General features: G+C 58.2%; 1 protein-coding gene across 1 annotated transcript in view; it reads left to right on the top strand.

Moving 5' to 3' along the window:
* Positions 1–478: 478 nt before the first annotated feature.
* WNT11 (Wnt family member 11) overlaps positions 479–18,575 on the top strand; it is a 24,766-nt gene continuing 6,669 nt past the window's right edge. The window contains exons 1-4 of the mRNA XM_025356969.1: positions 479–766; positions 4,760–4,933; positions 14,480–14,715; positions 16,324–16,601. Of these exons, the coding sequence (XP_025212754.1) occupies positions 4,851–4,933; positions 14,480–14,715; positions 16,324–16,601 (597 nt within the window). The 5' untranslated portion in view covers positions 479–766; positions 4,760–4,850. The remainder of the gene's footprint in view (positions 767–4,759; positions 4,934–14,479; positions 14,716–16,323; positions 16,602–18,575) is intronic.

The following is an 18,575-nucleotide window of genomic DNA, read 5'->3' as shown; positions in this document are numbered from 1 at the left end:
CTTTCCCACAACTGGAACCAGAGGCCAAAAGAGACGGTCCCCCGAAGGACCTGGACTAGGACACGAAGGCAGGTGTCAGGACCTCAGACGTTTATAGTAACCACGCTGCGCGACCAGCACCTAAGGATGCCCCAGCTCCAGACTGAGACCCAAGTCTGACTTCCCCCTGCGAGTTGAGGCTCCTTGCCTGGTTGCTGCGACTATTCGAGATGGGCCTTACCCGGGCCCCACGCGTGTCGCAGGCACGCAGCACGCACGCTTAGTAAACACCAGCTGTAGTGAGCGAGTCCCCCTTTGTAACTCGACAGAGTACAAACTTCTCTGGAGCGGCGGGCGCTGCAGGTCAGTGGCGTCCGCGGGGACCCCGCCCCCACCCCCAGCGCGCAGCCGGGGCCACCCGGTGGGGTTGCGGCGCGCTGACGTGGGCGGATCAAAGCGGCCGCCCGCCTTATAAAGCAGTTTGGGAGGCCCGCGCCGGAGATCGCGCCGGGCGAGGAGGAGAGCTCGGGCGAGCGGCGAGCACAGGCCCCGGGAGTTGAGCGCAGCCGAGAGCAGCCGGAGTCCGCGCCTGACTCCGCGCGGGTCCTGAGCCGGCCGCAGCTTGCCAGGATCCCTGGCGTCCTTCTGGCGCCGCTTCACGAAGAGGGCGCCTCCGCCGCTAGCCCAGCCGGAGTGCGCACGGGCCCGCTGGAAACTGCGCTCGCGGCTCCCAGGGCAGGCCAGGGCACCCCGGCACGCAGGGCGCGCCTGGCGAGCGCCCCGGAAGGTAAGCAGTGGTTGCGGGCAGCGGGCAGCTGCTCAGCGGGGACCGGCTAGGGCTGGGGGCGCCCGAGTCGGAGGGGGACGACGCTTCTCACACCCGCCACGACCCCCTTGGGCTCCCACTCGCGGGTAAGCAAACCAAGCGCTCCTGCATACCTTTCCTCCGCAGCACTCCGAAGAGTTCCCCCTTGCGGAGCGCAGCCGCGGGAGCCTGGGGACGCGGGGTTTAGGGGGACGCGGGGTTTAGGGGGACGCGGGACGGGGGTGGGTTGTGCAGTTTCTGCGGCCCTCCTCCAACTTTCCCGGCCCGGCCCCCCTCTTCTGCTCCTGTACCCCAGGCGACCCCCTCCTTCCCAGTCGTCCCGTGGATGAGGTCATGCCCGAGCCACCCCCCGGGGGTGGGGGACTTGGATCCCGAGACAGAGGGTGTGTGTGGTGGTGGGGAGAGGGTGGCAAAAGGCAGAGAAATGCGGCAGCGCCTAGTAAATTGGGGATGGAGGCAGACGCCTGACTTTGAGAACAGGTCCCAGGGGTGGCGGGGGGAGCGGGAGAACCGAGTTTGTTTACTGACCTGAGCTCCAGGCTGGGGGCTGGGGAGGAAAAAGCCCTGTCCCCGGCCCCGCGGCACATCTCGAACCGCCCCGAACATCTGGCTAAATTCACGCACGAGCTCCACGCCTCCCAGCCCCCGGGCTGAAATGCCTCGGTGTCCCTCAAGACCCTGGGCGTGCAGGGCCCCCCTCCAGGGGGTTAGCAGGAGGGATCTCGAGTGCCCCCACCCACCCTTCCCACTTCCAAAACAACCCATCTCCCGGGTGACCTGGCGCCGCGTGCGCAGCCAAGCAGACGTCTCTTGAAAACTTCGCGGCTGGGGTCAAAGCCGCGGCTGGGGTCAAAGCCGGCCTCCCTGGCCCACAGGTAACCTTGAAGCCGTCGCTTGGCGTCCCTGGTTGGCGGGGTCAGCTCCGTGAGCTGCGCGGCGGGAGGCTTCGGGACCCGCCGGTGCCGACCTTGCGCGCCGCGCGGACAATCGGCCCCGGTGCACGGTGCTCGCGGGGCATCGGGGTAGGGGAGGCCCCGGAAGTCCTCGCTGGCGTGGCCTGGTCCCAGCAGCGGGCTTTCCAGAGCCCTCCATAGCCCGGGCCTATGACCACCTGTTGGCGGCGCTGCGCTCGTGGTGCCCTCCCTGTGCACAGCCCCAGGCGGGCGCCTCCCGGGCCCGCCGCAGGCAGGGTAGCTCGGACTAACTTCGAGGAGGTGACCGCTGGCTCTCCAAAGGTGCTGCGCCTGGCGCGGCCCACTACGCGCCCAGCCCCAAGCAAGGGGTCGGGCAGGTCAGGGCGGCCCACGGCAAGTGTCCTATAGAACGACCAGGACACAGGGGGCACTCCCTCGACACCTCGTCCCATCCCCAGACGGGGAAGCGGGGGCCCAGGAAGTGGAGGGGACTTGCCCCCAGCCCGTGATGTGGGTGGCAGCCGCGATCCCGACCCCCACCCGAGCCCCGGCTTAGCGCCCCCTGGCGGACTGAGGGCTTCGGGAGGCGAGTGCACCCTGACCCGCAGGCTCAGGCGGAGAGTGACCCCACGGCCCGCGCGGCTCTCCCGGGCGCTCGTACAAGGGACAGGAACAGTGCGTCAGGACCCAGAGGCTCGGGCCAGGCGCTGCTTCCCCCCGCGACGAGCTTGGGCGGCGGAGGGAGAGCCCTGGGACAGCCGGAGCTGCACTGAATGAGCCGGGCGGGGCTGGAGGCCTTGGGTCCCCGTCCGCTGTGCGACCTAGGCCGCTCCTCCTCTCCCTAGAAGACCAGGCTAGACACAGATCCCCCGCTGTGAGTCCGCGCGCCTCTGTCCTCGTGCAGCCCCCGCCCCCTCCCCACTCAGGAATGCCGGGTGCCTTCGCGGGGCGGCTCACTTTGGGAGAGGGGAAGACGGTGACTGGAGTTTTGATTCCCTCCTCCATATCCAGCGGATATTTTTCTTGTTCTGAGAAGTGCGGGGAAACTTGCAGAACCAGGAAGACAAAGGAGTTGGATACAGGCTGGGTGGGAGGACGGGGCTGGGTTACACGGGGAACCCCGCTGAAACCCCCAGCCTTGACGGCATGTTTGTCGCAGGCGCACTTGTGCTGGGCGCTAGCTAAGGGGCTCTGCGGAGGAAAAGAACCGTGAGATCCAGGCTTCTCCTCGCCTTCCTGTGAGTTTTGCCGACAGGCTCCAGAAAACAGTGGGGCTTCCCCTCTGTGCGCGCTGACGACCCACGCGCAGGAACGCGCCACGCAGGTGGCGTCGCGGTGCAAACAGCAGAGGGGCGCGGAGCCCCGCAGGCTGCAGGGAGACGGGGTCCTCGGGGAACGCACGGTGAAGCCCCGTTCCTCCTTCTTATGAAATGGGACACCGAGGCTGGGGTGGCTGAGGGCTTGCTCAAGCTCACAGAGCCAGATAGGAACGTCCCTTTTCTGCTCCAGCGCCCCTCACTACCGTGGGCGCCTCCTTTTCCAACTCCCCAAACCCTTAGGAAGGAATCCCTTTGTCTCTGCTCCTCCCGAGAGGAGAGAGGCTGGGGCTGTGTCTGACTCCGGGCGAACGCCAGGTGTTGGTAAATTTGGGAGAAGCTGGGAAGGGAGTTAATGAGGTGAGAATGAAGTGAAGGAGGAAAAAAGCGGAGAAAGCGGCTCCGCGGGCTGCGGGCGGGCGGGGCAGCGGCTCCTTCGCGGCCCGCGGGCGCCGCCTGGAGGCCAGAGGCAACACCGCGCCAGCCCCGCGAGCTTCCCCGCTTCACCAAGGCTGGGCTGCCCAGTCCCGGCTCGCACGCCCCCACCCGCACCCTCCAAAGTGGGGCGGCTAAAGACTGTCTTGGAGACTCCGAATCCTCCCTGTACAAAGAGCCCTACCATCCCGTTTCCCATCCTCCCCTTCCCACAGCGAGAAAGAGGGGCCCCGAGCAAGCCCCATTTCCTGATTTCGCCGGACACCCGGCTTGCCGCTCCCTAGCTGAACAACTCTACCTCTGCACCTGAGTTTCCTCATCTGTAAGATCAGGCAGTGACAGTACCTACCTCACGGGGTGCTGGGAGGAGCAGATACGATCGTGTTAGGAAAGTTTTTTTTGTCGTCGTTGTTGTTGTTGTTTTGAGACGGAGTTTCGCTCTTGTCGCCCAGGCTGGAGTGCAGAGGTGCAATCTCGGCTCACTGCAACCTTCGCCTCCCGGGTTCAAGCGGTTCTCCTGCCTCAGCCTCCCAAGTAACTGGGATTACAGACGCCCGCCACCATGCCCGGCTAATTTTTTGTATTCGTAGTAGAGACGGGATTTTGCCATGTTGGTCAGGCTGGCCTCGAACTCCTGACCTCAGGTGATCCGCCCGCCTCGGCCTCCCAAAGTGCTGGGATTACGGGCGTGAGCCACCCTTCCCAGCCAGGGAACGTTCTTTATAAAAGCGGAACTGTGCCGAACTGCCCCAGCGTACTGAGGAGGTAAACTGAGGCACGGTTGGCAAAGAGAATTGCCGAGGCCCTAATAACTAATGATCAGTATCGCGGGGATAAGCCCCAGCACCGGGGCCTCGACGCTGCTGCCTTGTCCGGACTCCTGATTCCTCATTCCTCTCCTTTCCGTCCCACGTCTGCGTCTGTCCGGGTTTCCCCTCTGCCTCCGTGGCTCTCAGCCTTGTCCTCTTGAGCGTCATTGTCCCTCTCGCTGTGTCTGCCCGGTCTCTCTGGGGGTCTCCGGTTCTGCCGCCTCCTGTCCCTCCTTTCGGCTGCCCCGGCCGGAGGGGCGCGAAAGCGCGTTAGGGCCCCAGGCCCCGCAGGGGACACGCCTTCGGCCGCGCCTAATTCGAGCCAGGCGCGGGACGCGTCCCCGGGCCAGGCGAAGCGGGAGGGGACGCCCGCTGCGCTAGGCCTCCCCGGGCCCCGACCCCTCCTTTGTAATTTGAATAAAACGCCTCCCCCGCCCGCGCGCGGCCTTAACCCGCCGCCTCCGCTCTTCCCGGCTGCAGGCGGCATTCAGGACCAGCAGCGGCCGTGCAGGCGAAGGACTTCAGCGCGGCTCCTCCTGGGTGTGACCCCGGGCGCGCCCGCTGCGCGACGATGAGGGCGCGACCGCAGGTCTGCGAGGCGCTGCTCTTCGCCCTGGCGCTCCAGACCGGCGTATGCTATGGCATCAAGTGGCTGTGAGTAGGGACCCCGCATCCACGCGCACAGGCCAGGGACTGGGGCGGCGGAGGGCGTTATGGGGTCCCCTGGATGGTGCGAGCGTACCAAGACCCGGGAGCCCAAGCTGGCTTGGCGGTCGTGGGCAAATCATCCCTAAGCCTCCGTTTGTAAAATGTCCCTACCTCCCGGAGGCTTGCGAAGAGGGAGTGGGACGGGCGTGGACCGCGACGGAAGCGCCTGGTCCTGTGCAGCTGACGGTGGCGCAAGGGCCGCGGAGTTTCTGGCCACCTCAGCAGGGGCAGATGGAAAAAGACATTCTGTTCAGGGGGTGCAATCCAGAGCGGCCAGCCCAGGAGCGTTCCTTGTCAGTCAGTCTCCTTGACTTTAGCGGGAGTTCCGCTGAGACACTCCTGACCCCTCCACCTGGGTGACCTTGGGAAAGTGTCACTCTACCTCTTGGGGCCACCTTGTCCTCCTCTGTCACAGGAGGGTGAGACTCTCCACCTCACTGAAATCAGATGAGAAGAGGCTCCTGAAAGGACCTCAGAAGCTGTCAGATGCCGCTGTGCACATGTGCAGGGCATTCCTTTAGATAGAAATTATTCAGGCAGGGGTAAGAGGGAGAGAGAGGCTTGGTGCCGAGCTGAAGGGAGTGCCTGCTCAGGGGGCTGGAAGTGGTGAAGAGAGGAGTAAATGCCAGCCCCTTCCTGGAGGAGCTGCCCTCTAAGCTAAGAGAGATAAGCCCAGGCTGTAAATAACTCCACAAGTGTCCAAGTGCTGGAGGAGAAACCAGAGGGGGGTTCTGGGGTCCTAGAGGAAGGAAGCCCACCTGGTGGGGACACAGATTTGAGACACCAGGAAGCTTTTCCGGGGCTGTGCCCCTAGTGACTGACGCACTGCCGGGAGTTGGCTGGTTTGGGGAATGGAGAGGAGGACGCTGTGGGCAGAGGGCCTCACTCAGAGGGAAAGTCCAGGACAGGACAAGGATCTGGAGTTTGGGGCTGGGGCAGGGAGCCTGCAGATAAGACAGCAGGGGGCAGATTGTGGGGGCTGGGGAGGGCGCTGCAGAGGATTTGTGAATTAGTTGGAAGACAGAGTGATAGTGGCTGCGCCACCAGCAAACAGTCTGGAGGTCACTGGCCCTGCCCCTTCTCGGGCCAAGTTATTGATTAATTGATGATTCGAGGAGGGAACCCCGTCTTCCTGCCTTTCTTGTTTACAAGAAGAAGCCTGGTCTCAGCGGTCTCCCGGCCCTGGGCACTAGCTTTTCCCAGCTGTCCCTGAGGAGTTCTGTGAGAAATCAGCCACCTTCGTTTTGCTACGGGGTACCCAGCACTGTTCCAGCTGGCAGGGACCTCCGATCAGCGAGTCCAAGCTCTCTCATCCACCACCGCTATTTTACAGATAAGGATGCTAAGGTCCAGGGAAGGAGAGGATTGGCTGAAGGAGCGTCAGAGGCCTTGCCCTGGGCTTGGGTGGCATTTGCTGCCTATGAGAGTCCTGTAGGGTCACTACGCTCATCCCTGCTCCACAGTGGCAACACTGAGGCCCTGCAAAGGGTGTGATGCACACAAGCCCCCATGCTGGCATGTGGTGGGATGGACGGCTGGCTAAACCTGATATCCATGTCTTCTGTCCCCACTGCAGTCAGGCTGCCACAGAAATGGGTGCGACTCATTGTGTGCCTTAAAGAAGCCCCCAGCCTCTTGGGGGAGATGGACACATAGAAATACAAAGTGGACTATGGTCTGTGTCCTAGCAGAGGGAGCATGGCAGCCCAGAGGAGGAGTGGTCAGTTCTACGTAAGAAAGGTGCCTGGGCCAAGATTGGAAGGACAGGGAGGATCTGGATGGTCAGAGATGGAATGCAAAGCAGGCATCCTAGGCGAGAGGCACAGCATGAGCAGAAGCCCCGGAGGCCGTACAGTGCATGCGGGGAGACCTGGAGAAACCAGGCACCACAAGAGCCTACTCCTAAGTGCCCCAGACGCTGCTCCAAGAGCCTGGGTCATTTAATTTAGATCATACTGCACTCTTATGAGAAGGTGATAGTCTAGCAAGAGAGGATTAAAGAGAGGTGGGAAAAGGGGTAGAGTGTAAGAATAACAATTATCTATGTGTACATTGTATATGTGTAGATATAGATACACATGTGTAGGCCACGTGCATATATGTATGCATATGTACATATATGTCTACACACACACAGCCTCACTGCGTGCTAGGCACCGTTCTAAGTGCTTTATGTATATTGTTCCATTTAAATATCCCAACCACCCTGTGAGGTGGGTGCTGCTATTACCCCCATTGCACAGAAGAGGAAACAGAGGCATGGGGGACTGTAGCAGGGTGTCACAGCTCAGAGGAGGCAGGGTTTGAGTTAAGCTGCCTGGCTCTGTGGCCTGTTGGGCACAGTGAGCCCCAGCACAGCTGGGAGCAGAAAACTGTTCAGTAAGGCTGGAAAGCCGGGGACTCGCCCAGGAGCCTCTGCTGGCCTGGGCTTTGGAGAGTGAGCTGGAGATGAAAGGGGCGCTTGACACAGGAACTGAAAGCCAACATGGCCCAGTGGCCTGGAATGCTCACCTGGTGGGTGCGTGAGACGCAGGCTGAGCTGGTGGGATGGGGGCTGGGGAGAGGGGATCAGAACCTGGCTGCCCATAGAGGCACCTGCCCAGAAATAACCTGGGGATCCTTCCCTACCTTACCTCCACCCAGGCCAGGCACCAGAAGACTCCCAGCCCCTCAAGTATTCGGGGTCCCAGGTCTAGGCTGCCCACCCCCTTCTTGGCTTCCCTGGGTAGCGGGAGGGTTTGAGGGGAGTCCCACTCTCCTGTGAACCATGGAAGCGATGGGGTGAGAGGAAAGGCCCAGGCTGGCTGGGAACATCCATACAGGCCGCCCCCTTCCCTGGGCAGTCCCACATCTGCCACTCCCACGGAGGTGGGGCCAGGAGGCTCTAGAGGGCCATGGTGCTGCAGAGTAGGGTGCCAGACTGGGACTGTGAAGCCCAGCCTGAGTTCTGCAGGTCAATCGCTTTAGCTTTTCTGAGACTCAGTTTCCTCAGCTCTAAGATAGAGGTAGAAGGAGCCCTACCTCGGGATGCGGGAGTCCTGGGGTCTAGCTTGTCTCTGCCTCTGATTGGCTGTGTACAGATCTGGGTAAGCCCTGCCCTTTCCAGGCCTCAGTTTCCCCACTTGCATAATGGGAGCTGGTGACGCTGTGGCAGCTCCCCTTTGGCTTCTTGGTTGAGAAGCGTCAGACCAAGGCCTGTTAGGGCTTTACCTTGCAAGATGGGCTGCACAGGTGGGTCAGCATGTGTGGGGCCAAGGGGATGGGCTTCCACCTCTGAGGTCTGGGCAGTCGGGTGTGAAGGGGACCCAGTGTCATTTCTAGGCAGGGCTGGATCTGCAGGCTCCAGGCCCTTCATCAGCCTCCATTTCTCTATCTACACAGTGGGGACAAGGGCTGGATGGATCCCTCTTCACTCTGGAGTCCTGGGACAAAGCCTAGGAGGGAATAGGAGGACTCTCAGGCTATGGGGCCCCAGGGGCTTCTTCTTCCTGGACAGGCAGCTGCAGCCCCAAGCTGGGGTGGCTGGTGAGGAAGGGGCACTTCCAAAGTTCCTAGACCTCCCCCTGGTTCCTGGACCTGGCGCCTAATTGAGGAGTTAGTTGAGGAATCATGGAGGGAGAGGTTCCCCATGGTTACCCCAGGGGAACAGACGGAAGCCTGGGGAGAGGCTGGGCTTGCCTGGGTGGCCTACAGCCCGGGTTCCTGCCCCATCCTCCCTGCCACGTGGGCACCAGGATGAGGTGGGCCCAGGAAAGCCCAAAGGGGCATGGGCAAGGGAGGGACAAAAGTCTGTCTGGGAGAACAGGGTCTCCTCAACTCCATTGTTCTCCCACCTCAGGGTCAGCAGGCTCCACAGATGCAGAAGCACAGGTATTCCAGGGCAATACTGAGTCCCTAAGCCAGCCCGAAGCCCTCACCAGCCTCCTCCTCACCCCAGAAGCACAGATGTGGGCATCAGGGTCTCTCCCACCCCACCTGTTGACCTCATCCCATCTCTCTCCTGGTAGCTGCCAGGCTACATTTTGGGTGGCACTGGTGGGGGCACCTTCTGAGGCCCTCTGAGCCCAGCTCTGCCGAAGCCTCGCCTGGAAATGAGCTGGCAATATCATTCCACACCGTGGGCGGCCGGGCTGCAGAACTGCAGAGAGGGACCTTGGGGCCCAGGTCACTTAAAGGAGCCTGAACCCAGCTCCCAGGTCTCTGGCCTAGAATTTTTCATGTGACCTGACCCCTGTGCCTAGAGGGAGAGGGATGCTGTGAAGTGCAGGTCCAGGAAGGAAGCCCTCCTTTGAGGGTGCCTTACCTGGGCCAGGTCCCCCAGAGCGGCCTGAGGGTAGAGTTGCTGGCACCACCAGGAAAGTACCTCAGTGAAGTCATTTGACAGCTTGTGTTACCAATGTCAGAGCCTACATTGTTCTTGGGCATTGAGCAGTATGGATGGGGAAATGGAGGTGGAGCAAGGGGCAGTGACTTGCCCCAGGTCACATAGGGAGAGAGCTGCTGAGCTAGAGCTTGAACCCAGGTCTCTGTCCCAGCCAGTCCCAGCAAGGCCCCCAACTCCTGAATGAGAGGAGGCCTCGCCACCCTGGTAGGGCGCTGAGCTTGGGCCTTGCCTGTGAACTCTGCGTTCCCTCCTGTCCTTTCTTCCACCCTCTCCCCCAGGCCCCCACCCCCAGATAAACTGAAATGTTTCCAATTAGGGGTCTGTTGGAGTGAAGCGAGCGAGATGTCCACAAGGAGAACTCCCCCGCCTCCCGTCCTAATCCTTGATTACCTCCCCAAGGGGGATTTATTTGGAAACGGTCATTACCACTAATTACCAGATGACCGCATAGCCCTCCTCGGGAGTGGAATCTGCTGCCTCCCGCCTGCGATCTCTGCCTGCAGCCCCGGTGGGCGGGTGGCCTCCCTGGCACGCATGGCAGCCTGCTCCTGTCCCAGCCTCAGCCTCCAAGGCGGGCCCCTGGGCCTTCACACTGCTCTGTGCCCACCAAGGCCTCTGGATCTGCTTCTCATTTACCCTCGGGCCACCTGGGGAGTCTGAGCTTCATCTGGAAGGTGCTCTGACAGCACCTTCTCCCTCAGCCTTCTCAGGAGGTTGGAGGAACTGAGACCCAAGGTAGCTCCAGGGCTCACCCCAGGGTCCCAGCCAAGGAGACCCAGGCACCAGGAACACCAGTCTCCCTTCCCTGAGAGCTGCAGCACCCAGCACTCACAAGCTGTCTGCACTGAACTCTCCGGGAAGAGGCTCGGCCCCCATCGTCCCACCCCGTGGCTTGAGCTGGAGCCCAGGGAAAGACATGGGAGGCCGCCTTCGCTGCCTGAACGCCCACCATGTGCCATGAGCCTGCTGCTAGGCCACACGCTGATGTGCTGTCGCCCACGTCATCCTTCTCATTTGAAAATGGAGGAAGCTGGCTCAGAAGGAGCGGGAGGAAACTTGGGCGAGGGCGAGCGGCAGAGCGGGCTCAGGACGGGCTGGGTGGGGACCACCCAGAGTAAAGCAGAGTGGGAACCCAGAGAGAAGTGACCCCAGTGCCTGCAGGGACTGACAGCCTCACTGAGAAGGATGACGGGGCCTGCTGGGGGGTGCTGGACAAGCACAGCCCCTAAAGCAGAGCTGATCATCCCCTCCGGGCCGCCCTCTGAGGTGTGAAGTGGGAGGCTGTGTCAACCAGGAAGGGCCATGCCCATGTGGGGCTGTTACCCTGCGATGACACCTTATGCAGGGACAAGGTTTGCTGGGTGGAGGTGGAGGGGCTGCTGACAACCAGGAAACACACTGAGGTGATGACGTGTGCCTCTGTCTGGTCACAGCCCGCCAGGAATTACGGCAGGGTTCAGCAACAGGTTCCCCAAGAAGGTGAGGCCAGGGCAGGCCAGAGTAGTTCATTTAGGTCAAGAAACCGCATCTGAGGGCTGCTGTGTGGCCCACCCTGTGCCATATGCTGGCATCTAGACACACCAAACGTTTCCCGGCTCATAGTTTAGGGGGTGGCAGTGAGGGGAGACTGCCCTGGACACCACAGTTGATCTTACACAGGGGGAGTCGCACTGCCCTAACCACAGGCACCAGGCCCTGCTTTCTGGGTCTCTGGGAAGGTTTTTATTTTGGGGGGTTATAGGGTGGGTGGGCATGGCAGAGCATGAGAGGCAGGAGGAAGTGAAGGAACGTATTGAGTACTTATCATAGCACATATCATTCAGCCTTGGCAAGACCCTGAGAGGTCCCCACGTTGTAGCTGATGCCCAGAGAGGGGCAATAGTTTGCCCAAGTTTGCCCAGCACATAGAGGACAGAGCTTGAGTGAGAACCCAGACCTTCTCACTCTGTCTGGTCCAGCACTTGCTAGGCAACAAGAGGGGGACTTAGCTTCATCCATGAATTTTTTGTTTGTTTTGTTTTTTGAGATGGAGTCTCGCTCTATCGCCAGGCTGGAGTGCAGTGTCACAATCTCGGCTCACTGCAATCTCTGCCTCCCAGGTTCAAGCGATTCTCCTGCCTCAGTCTCCCAAGTAGCTGGAACTACAGGCACACACCACCACACCCAGCTAATTTTTTTGTATTTTGGTAGAGACCGGGTTTCACCACATTGGCCAGGATGGTCTTGATCTCCTGACCTCATGGTTCACCCTCCTCGGCCTCCCAAAGTGCTGAGATTACACATCTATGAATGTTTAAAACACTTTACCTACGTTCTGTTATTTAAGTCTCACCATAGCCTTTTTTTTTTTTTTTTTCCAGTAGACAGGGTTTCACTGTGTCACCCAGACTGGAGTACAGCGGTGCAATCATAGTTCACTGTAACCTCAAACCCCCAGGCTCAAGTGATCCCTTCAAGTAGTTGGGACTACAGGCATGCACCACAACACCCGGCTAACTTTTTTACTTTTTTACTTTTTGGTAGAGTCGGGGGATCTCCCTATGTTGCCCAGGGTGGTCTTGAACTCCTGGCCTCAAAGGATTCTCCTACTTTGGCCTCCAGAGTAGCTGAGATCATAGACATGAGCAACAACCCCCAGCCTCATCGTAGCCTTTTGAAGTAGTAATTATTTCTCTTTTTATTTTATTTTATTTTTTTGAGACAGAGTCTCGTTCTGTTGCCCGGGCTGGAGTGCAGTGGTGCGATCTCAGCTCACTGCAACCTCTGCCTCCTGGGTTCAAGCAATTCTCCTGCCTCAACCTCCTGAGCAGCTGGGATTATAGGCATGCACCACCATGCCTGGCTAATTTTTGTATTTTTTTAGTAGAGACAGAGTTTCACCATGTTCACCAGGCTGGTGTCAAACTCCTGACCTCAGATGATCTGCCCCCGCCTTGGCCTCCCAAAGTGCTGGGATATTACAGGTGTAAGCCACCGTGCCTGGCCTTATCATTTCTTTATAACAGATGAGCAACATGGAGCCCAGAGAGGTTGGGTAACTTACCTAGGTCACACAGCTGGTGTCGAAAGCTTGTGCTCTTCCTGGGGCCAGGCCAGGAGCGAGAACAGCTGGGTCATTGATTTATAACTGTTGATAGCTTCATCCAGCCGTTAGACTAGGGGATCCTTGAGGAAAGGATCTATGTCATGTTCATTACCAAATGAGTCTGGGAAGAGTTGGTGCTTAGAAAATACTTCTTCCACAAGTAGATCAAGTTCATTTATTCATTCATGTCCAGAAGCAGGGGGAAAGGCATTCCTGGCATCAGGAAAAGCTTGGGCAAAGGCATGGTGGCAAGAAAGTTCCTTTCAGAGAAGTCAAGAACCTGGTATAGCTGGATGTCAGGATGAGGATGGGAGGCTGGGGAGAGCTGGGAGGCCAGGCTTTGAGGGGCTCTGAATGTCAAGTGGCAGCTCTTGGCCTTGACTAGGCAGGTCCAGAGAGGCTGCCCCCAGGTAGGAAAAGACCACCAAGGTGGTAATTGTAGTAGCTTCCATCACTGACCACTGACCACAGAGCGTCAGCCCTGGGCAGAACGTGTGACACACATTGTCTGATTTAAGCCCTCAGTTAATACTGGGAGGTTGGTGGGAGAGGAGAGGTTAAGTGACTTGCTCAAGGTAGCAAGGGGAGTGACTAGCCTGGAGTCTACCCAAGCCTATGCAGTGCCCTTGGCAATGGGCTGCCTCCCTCAGAACTCAGCTCAGGGGTTCTAGGATCTCTACCTTGCCAGGTCTCAGCCCTGACCCTGGGCGAGAGCCGCTGGGGCCACAGCAGGTGGGGCACTCAGCACTTCTGGCTGCACAATGGCCCCTCTTGGTTCCCTGTCCCTCCTGGGTCTCTGCTGGGTTGCTGAAGGCCAGCTGACCCTGGGTTCCAGACGGCCCCTGCTTGGGTGGGGGGACTGGGAGTGAGTCCATATGGAGTCTTTTAGGGTTGTGGGGTCCTTAAGTGCCGTCGATGCAGCCTGCCCCTCAGAGAAGGCCTAGGAGAACAGCAGATCCAGGAGGAGCCTGGTCCTAGAGTCTTGGAACCGAGGTGCCCAGAGCTGGGATCTGGGAGGCTCTTGGGTCCTCTAACATCACCAGGGTTCATAGAGACCCACTAGGCTAACATTTCCCAAAGCATGGATGAGGTCAGCAGCCTCAAGCAAAGGGCTCTGTGCTCAATATACTCAATAGACTCCCTGAGTTAAACAAAACCAAGCCTGTTGCTTTGCTGCAGGACTTCTCAGGGCCTTTAAAATGTAAATATGCATCCTGACTCTCCAAGCAGGGACATAGTACATTGTGTTCCCCAAATGGATCCCTTTTGTCAGTGTCTCACTGGAGCCCATTCTGGGAAATACAGTTTATAAGTACAAGCACAGAGGCCCGAAGAGGGGCAATGAACTATCAAACATCACACAACGAGTTAATGGCCAAGTCTGGATTAGGTACTACAGTTTTCAAGTTCCAGGTCATTACAAAACTGAGTGGCTCTTTAATCCTTTATTAGGAATTCCTTGCATGGATATGGGACTTTACAACATAATAAATGGGTTTAGTAATCACATGAAACAATGATGGAAAACTCCAACCTCATGTTGCGCATCTAGTAAGGCTTCAGTTAATAGTATATATAATTATTGTGATTATAAGAATCTAGCATTTCGCATGGTTTCTGGCACATAGCTGCTCAGTGTTGAATGAATGTTGAATAAAGACTAATAATTCACAGCTGTGTGAGAACTAAATCAGGTGGTGGTGGTGAGCTTTGTGAACTATAGCGCTGTTTTGTTCGTATAATTATCATAAAGCTTAGGTAGGCTGGGGGTTGTGATCCTGTGTTATGAATAGGGCCTGAGGCCCAGAGAGGGACAGTGATGCGCCCAAGGCACACGGGGTGGGAGGGGAATCCACTGCTCTGCCAGCCGGCACTTTGGGAGCCTTTCTTGGAAGGAGCCAGGAAACCAGGAGGCAAAGTCCACTGAAGGAAAGGCTGGGGTCAGAAGGGCGGTTGGAGGCCATGTGGCCCCTGACAACCCTGTCTCTCCTTCCATCGGTCATGGCCTTTCCATGGTGTGCAGGGCACTGTCCAAGACACCAGCAGCCCTGGCACTGAACCAGACGCAACACTGCAAGCAGCTGGAGGGCCTGGTGTCTGCACAGGTGCAGCTGTGCCGCAGCAACCTGGAGCTCATGCACACGGTGGTGCACGCTGCCCGTGAGGTCATGAAGGCCTGTCGCCGGGCCTTCGCCGACATGCGCTGGAACTGCTCCTCCATCGAGCTCGCCCCCAACTATTTGCTTGACCTGGAGAGAGGTAGGAGCTGGCAAAGCTGCTAAATGCGTGTGGGTGCGGGTGAAGGAATTCAGGCATCGATCTGTGTGTGTTTAGATGGAGGGATGGGTTCATGGGCGGATGGATGATGGATTCATGGATGAATGACGGGTGGATACAGGCATGGATGAATGGGGTATGGGTGGATGAATTAATCATAAGATGGGTGTGTAGGCATGAATTCACAAATAAGTAAACACAGATGAGTGGCAATATCAGTGCAGGGGAGCCTGAAGACCAGCACATGTACCTGTGTGCCCCCATGCATGAATGAAGGAATGAGCCAGGGCTGTGGCCTGCTGTACTTGAGGCCACATGTCAGGGAGGCTCCTGGGAGGGGAGTCTAGAAACAAGAATGCTATAGAGCCCACCCTCAGGGCAGACAGGTGTGCCACAGGTAACACTGAACTGGGCTGCTGAAACTGTTGCACCATGCACAAAGCAGTGTAAAGACAGAACATCTCAAAGACTTCCTGCAGGTGGTGGCTTCTGGTGGGGGGTGTCTGGGGGACCCATGTACAATAGGGAGGCTTTTGACAGACAGAAGTGCCCCAGTAGGTGCAATCTCTCTCCTGCACTGTAATAACTTTTCTTGTGGGTCCTAAACAGTAGCAGCTAATATTTGACAAATTCCTTTCTTCCTGAATTATTTGAACTCCAGAGCCAGCCTGTGAGGTAGGTGTTATCACCCATATTCTACAGTTAAGGAAACTGAGGCTGGAGAAGGGAAAGTGGCTTGCTAGTTAGGAGACAGAACCAGGGCTCGGACCAATGGCCAGGACCCCGCAGCTGAGGCTCCTGAGTGCCCTATTTGTTTCTCAGGGCTGCTGTCCAATGGGCCACAACTAGCTGCTTGCAAACAACAGATGTGTATTGTCTCGAAGTTCTGGAGGCCGGAAGTCCAAAATCGAGGTGTCAGCAGAGCCGTGCTCCCCTTGAAGGTGCCAAGGAGGATCCTTCCTGGCCCGTCCCTAGCTCCTGGTGGCAGTTGGCCATCCTTGGCATTCTTTAGCTTGCAGCTGCGTCACTGCAGTCTCTGCCTCTGTCATCACAGGGCAAGCTCCCTCTTTGTGTGTCTGTGTATCCAAAATTCCCTTTTTACAAGGACACCAGCCACTGGCCTAGGGCCCACCCTGATCTGATATGACCTTGTCTAAGCCCCATTACATCTGCAAAGACCCCACTTCATCATAAGATTATGCTCACAGGTCCAGGGGTCAGGACTTGAACACATCCTTCAGGGGGACACGGGTCCACACACAGCAGGCCCTTTGTGCATTTGTCTGGTGCATCAGGAGCTCAGAGCCTGGGCTTCACTACTGTAAAGCATCCCCTAACGCCAGTGCAGGGCAAGTGGGTGAAAGCCCAGAGCTGTGAGTGTGAGTAGGAGGACGTGGGCAAGGGCATGCCTGTGGGTGTGGGTCGAGTGTGGCTGTCGGCTGGTATATTCGGAAGGAATTGGGGAAGCAGGGGTGACAGCTCAATGGCCCTAGTGCCGACCCCTGCTGGCGCCACCTTGGTTACATGAAGGTGTGGGCGAAGGAGGAGGACCTCTGACCTGGGCAGCTGACCTTTCCCTCCCACCCCCAGGGACCCGGGAGTCGGCCTTCGTGTATGCGCTGTCGGCCGCCGCCATCAGCCACGCCATCGCCCGGGCCTGCACCTCCGGCGACCTGCCGGGCTGCTCCTGCGGCCCCGTCCCAGGTGAGCCACCCGGGCCCGGGAACCGCTGGGGAGGATGTGCGGACAACCTCAGCTACGGGCTCCTCATGGGGGCCAAGTTTTCCGATGCTCCTATGAAGGTGAAAAAAACAGGATCCCAAGCCAATAAACTGATGCGTCTACACAACAGTGAAGTGGGGAGACAGGTAACCACCCACCCCACCCAGCCCCAGATAGTTGTGCTTGTACCATTGGCCGGAAAAGGGCCACCCAGCGTGCCCCGATGGTGGGGGGTGCGGGGGGACGGGCCCTGACTGGCCCACACCTGACGTGCCTCACACCGTCCTCATCCTCAGCCCTTCCCTCGCCAGCTGCTTGGAGTTTGTCTCGCTTTCCTCCTCCAGGGGGTCCACCGGGGTTTGGGTTGTCCAAGCAGAAGGAGCACTGAACTAGGAGTCAGGCGCTCTGAGTTCTGGCCTTGGCTCTAGCACTAAACTCACTTAGGGACATTGGGAAAGTCAGTGCCTCTCTAGCCTCAGCTGTTCCCATCTATAAAATGGTGGAGGTGACCTGGTGCTGAGTCCCCATCTGTCATGTTCCTCAGGCTGTCCCTCCCTCCAGGGTGTGGAGAGTGCTGTGGTCAACAGAAGCCTATCCTAAGGGCTCATCTGCTTGGATGTAACGGGGACTCCCACCCATACCCACCGCAGCCGCTAGAACAGTTTCCTCCAGCATTCATTACTATCAGGTTTTCATTCATTCCTCACCTCACTGCCCAAAGGACTGGGGTGAGTGGACCCGTAAGTGAATGAACTTTCTACCAATCTGTGTTGCAGACACTGTGCTTGTTGCTCCATACATTTCTGTTCTGTGGTCACAGAACAACTCGGGCAGGCCTTGTTGTCCCCTTTTCACAGATGGAGAAAGGACCGTGAATGGCAGGGATGGCCACTTGGTCAGAGCTGCATGTGCAGATGGCATCTCATTAGCTCCTCCCTGCACCCCTTAGCCCCATTTTACAGAGGCACTAAGTGAGGCTGAAAGCACTTCAGTGGCTCAGCCCTACAGCACGATAGAGCCCAGGACTGTGGGACTCCCAAGTCCAAGGATTTCCGTGACCTCATCTGCTTTCAAGGGTCTGACTTGTGTGAGGATTCTAGTATGTCCAGGCCATCCTTGGACAGTTAGGGAAACTGAGGCCAAATCATACTGTGGATCTATAGCAAAGCCTGGCCAGGAACTCAGGACTCCTGCCTCCTGGCCCTGCTTACCTGTCCCCGACCCCTGCTCATGAAACCCAGTGCGAGCCCTTCACCAGCGGCCTGCACGCCCACCACCATGGCCACGCCCACCATCATGGCCAGGCCAGCTGGACGCCACATGCTGCCAGGGGCACAGCCCTCCCCTCCCCACCATGCAGTCCAAAGAGGATCTTCAGCCTCAGGGCAAATCAGGACCGTCCCTGAGGCCATCTGCAAAAGGGGCCAGTATCCCCGAAAGCTGCAGGGCTGCTGAGGATTAAATGAGATCACAAACACATGTTTAGTACCTCGGGAAGTTCCAGGCCCCTTCCCCCAGCTTATGCTGAGCAGCAGAACCTAGTTCACCTTCCCTCGATGGCTCACCAGTGCCTCGGTGCCCTGCAGTCCTGCTGACTTCATCCCTGTGACCTCCATAGACTTTTCTCAGCAAATTCCAGATTGGGTACCCAAACGTACTCCCTGGGTCCTCACTTCCTGGCACTGGAGAGGAGAGGAGCCCTGGGACCTTGGCCAGCTTCCCCACTCACTCACTTGTCTTGGGCAAGTCCCGCCCACTCTGTGCCTCAGTTTCTCCATCTTTCTGATGCAGGGGATGGACCCAGGTTCCCATGACTCTTGCAGGGTCTCTGAACAGGAGAGGCAGGAGGGCAGGCCTGGGCAGGGGAATCCAAGTCTTGTGTTGAAAGAAGGGTTTAAAAGGCAGAACTGGAAGGCCTATAGAAGGCATCTAACTTCTGCCCCTCAGGTATGAATGGGGAAACTGAGGCCCAGGGAAGCTGGTGGGCCCGAGTCCTTTTTGAAGCCAGGGCAAGAGGCTCCCCAAGCCTCTGAGCCCAAGGGGTCTCCGCCATAGTTATTACTTAAATGGATTTTTCTTTTTTTTTTTTTTTTTTTTTTTTTTTTTTTTTTTTTTGAGGG

The sequence above is a fragment of the Theropithecus gelada genome, chromosome 14, assembly GCF_003255815.1.
Source record: "Theropithecus gelada isolate Dixy chromosome 14, Tgel_1.0, whole genome shotgun sequence".
Lineage (NCBI taxonomy): Eukaryota > Metazoa > Chordata > Mammalia > Primates > Cercopithecidae > Theropithecus > Theropithecus gelada.
Note: the sequence above shows the minus strand (reverse complement) of the source record. Positions and strands in the feature narration are given on the sequence as shown.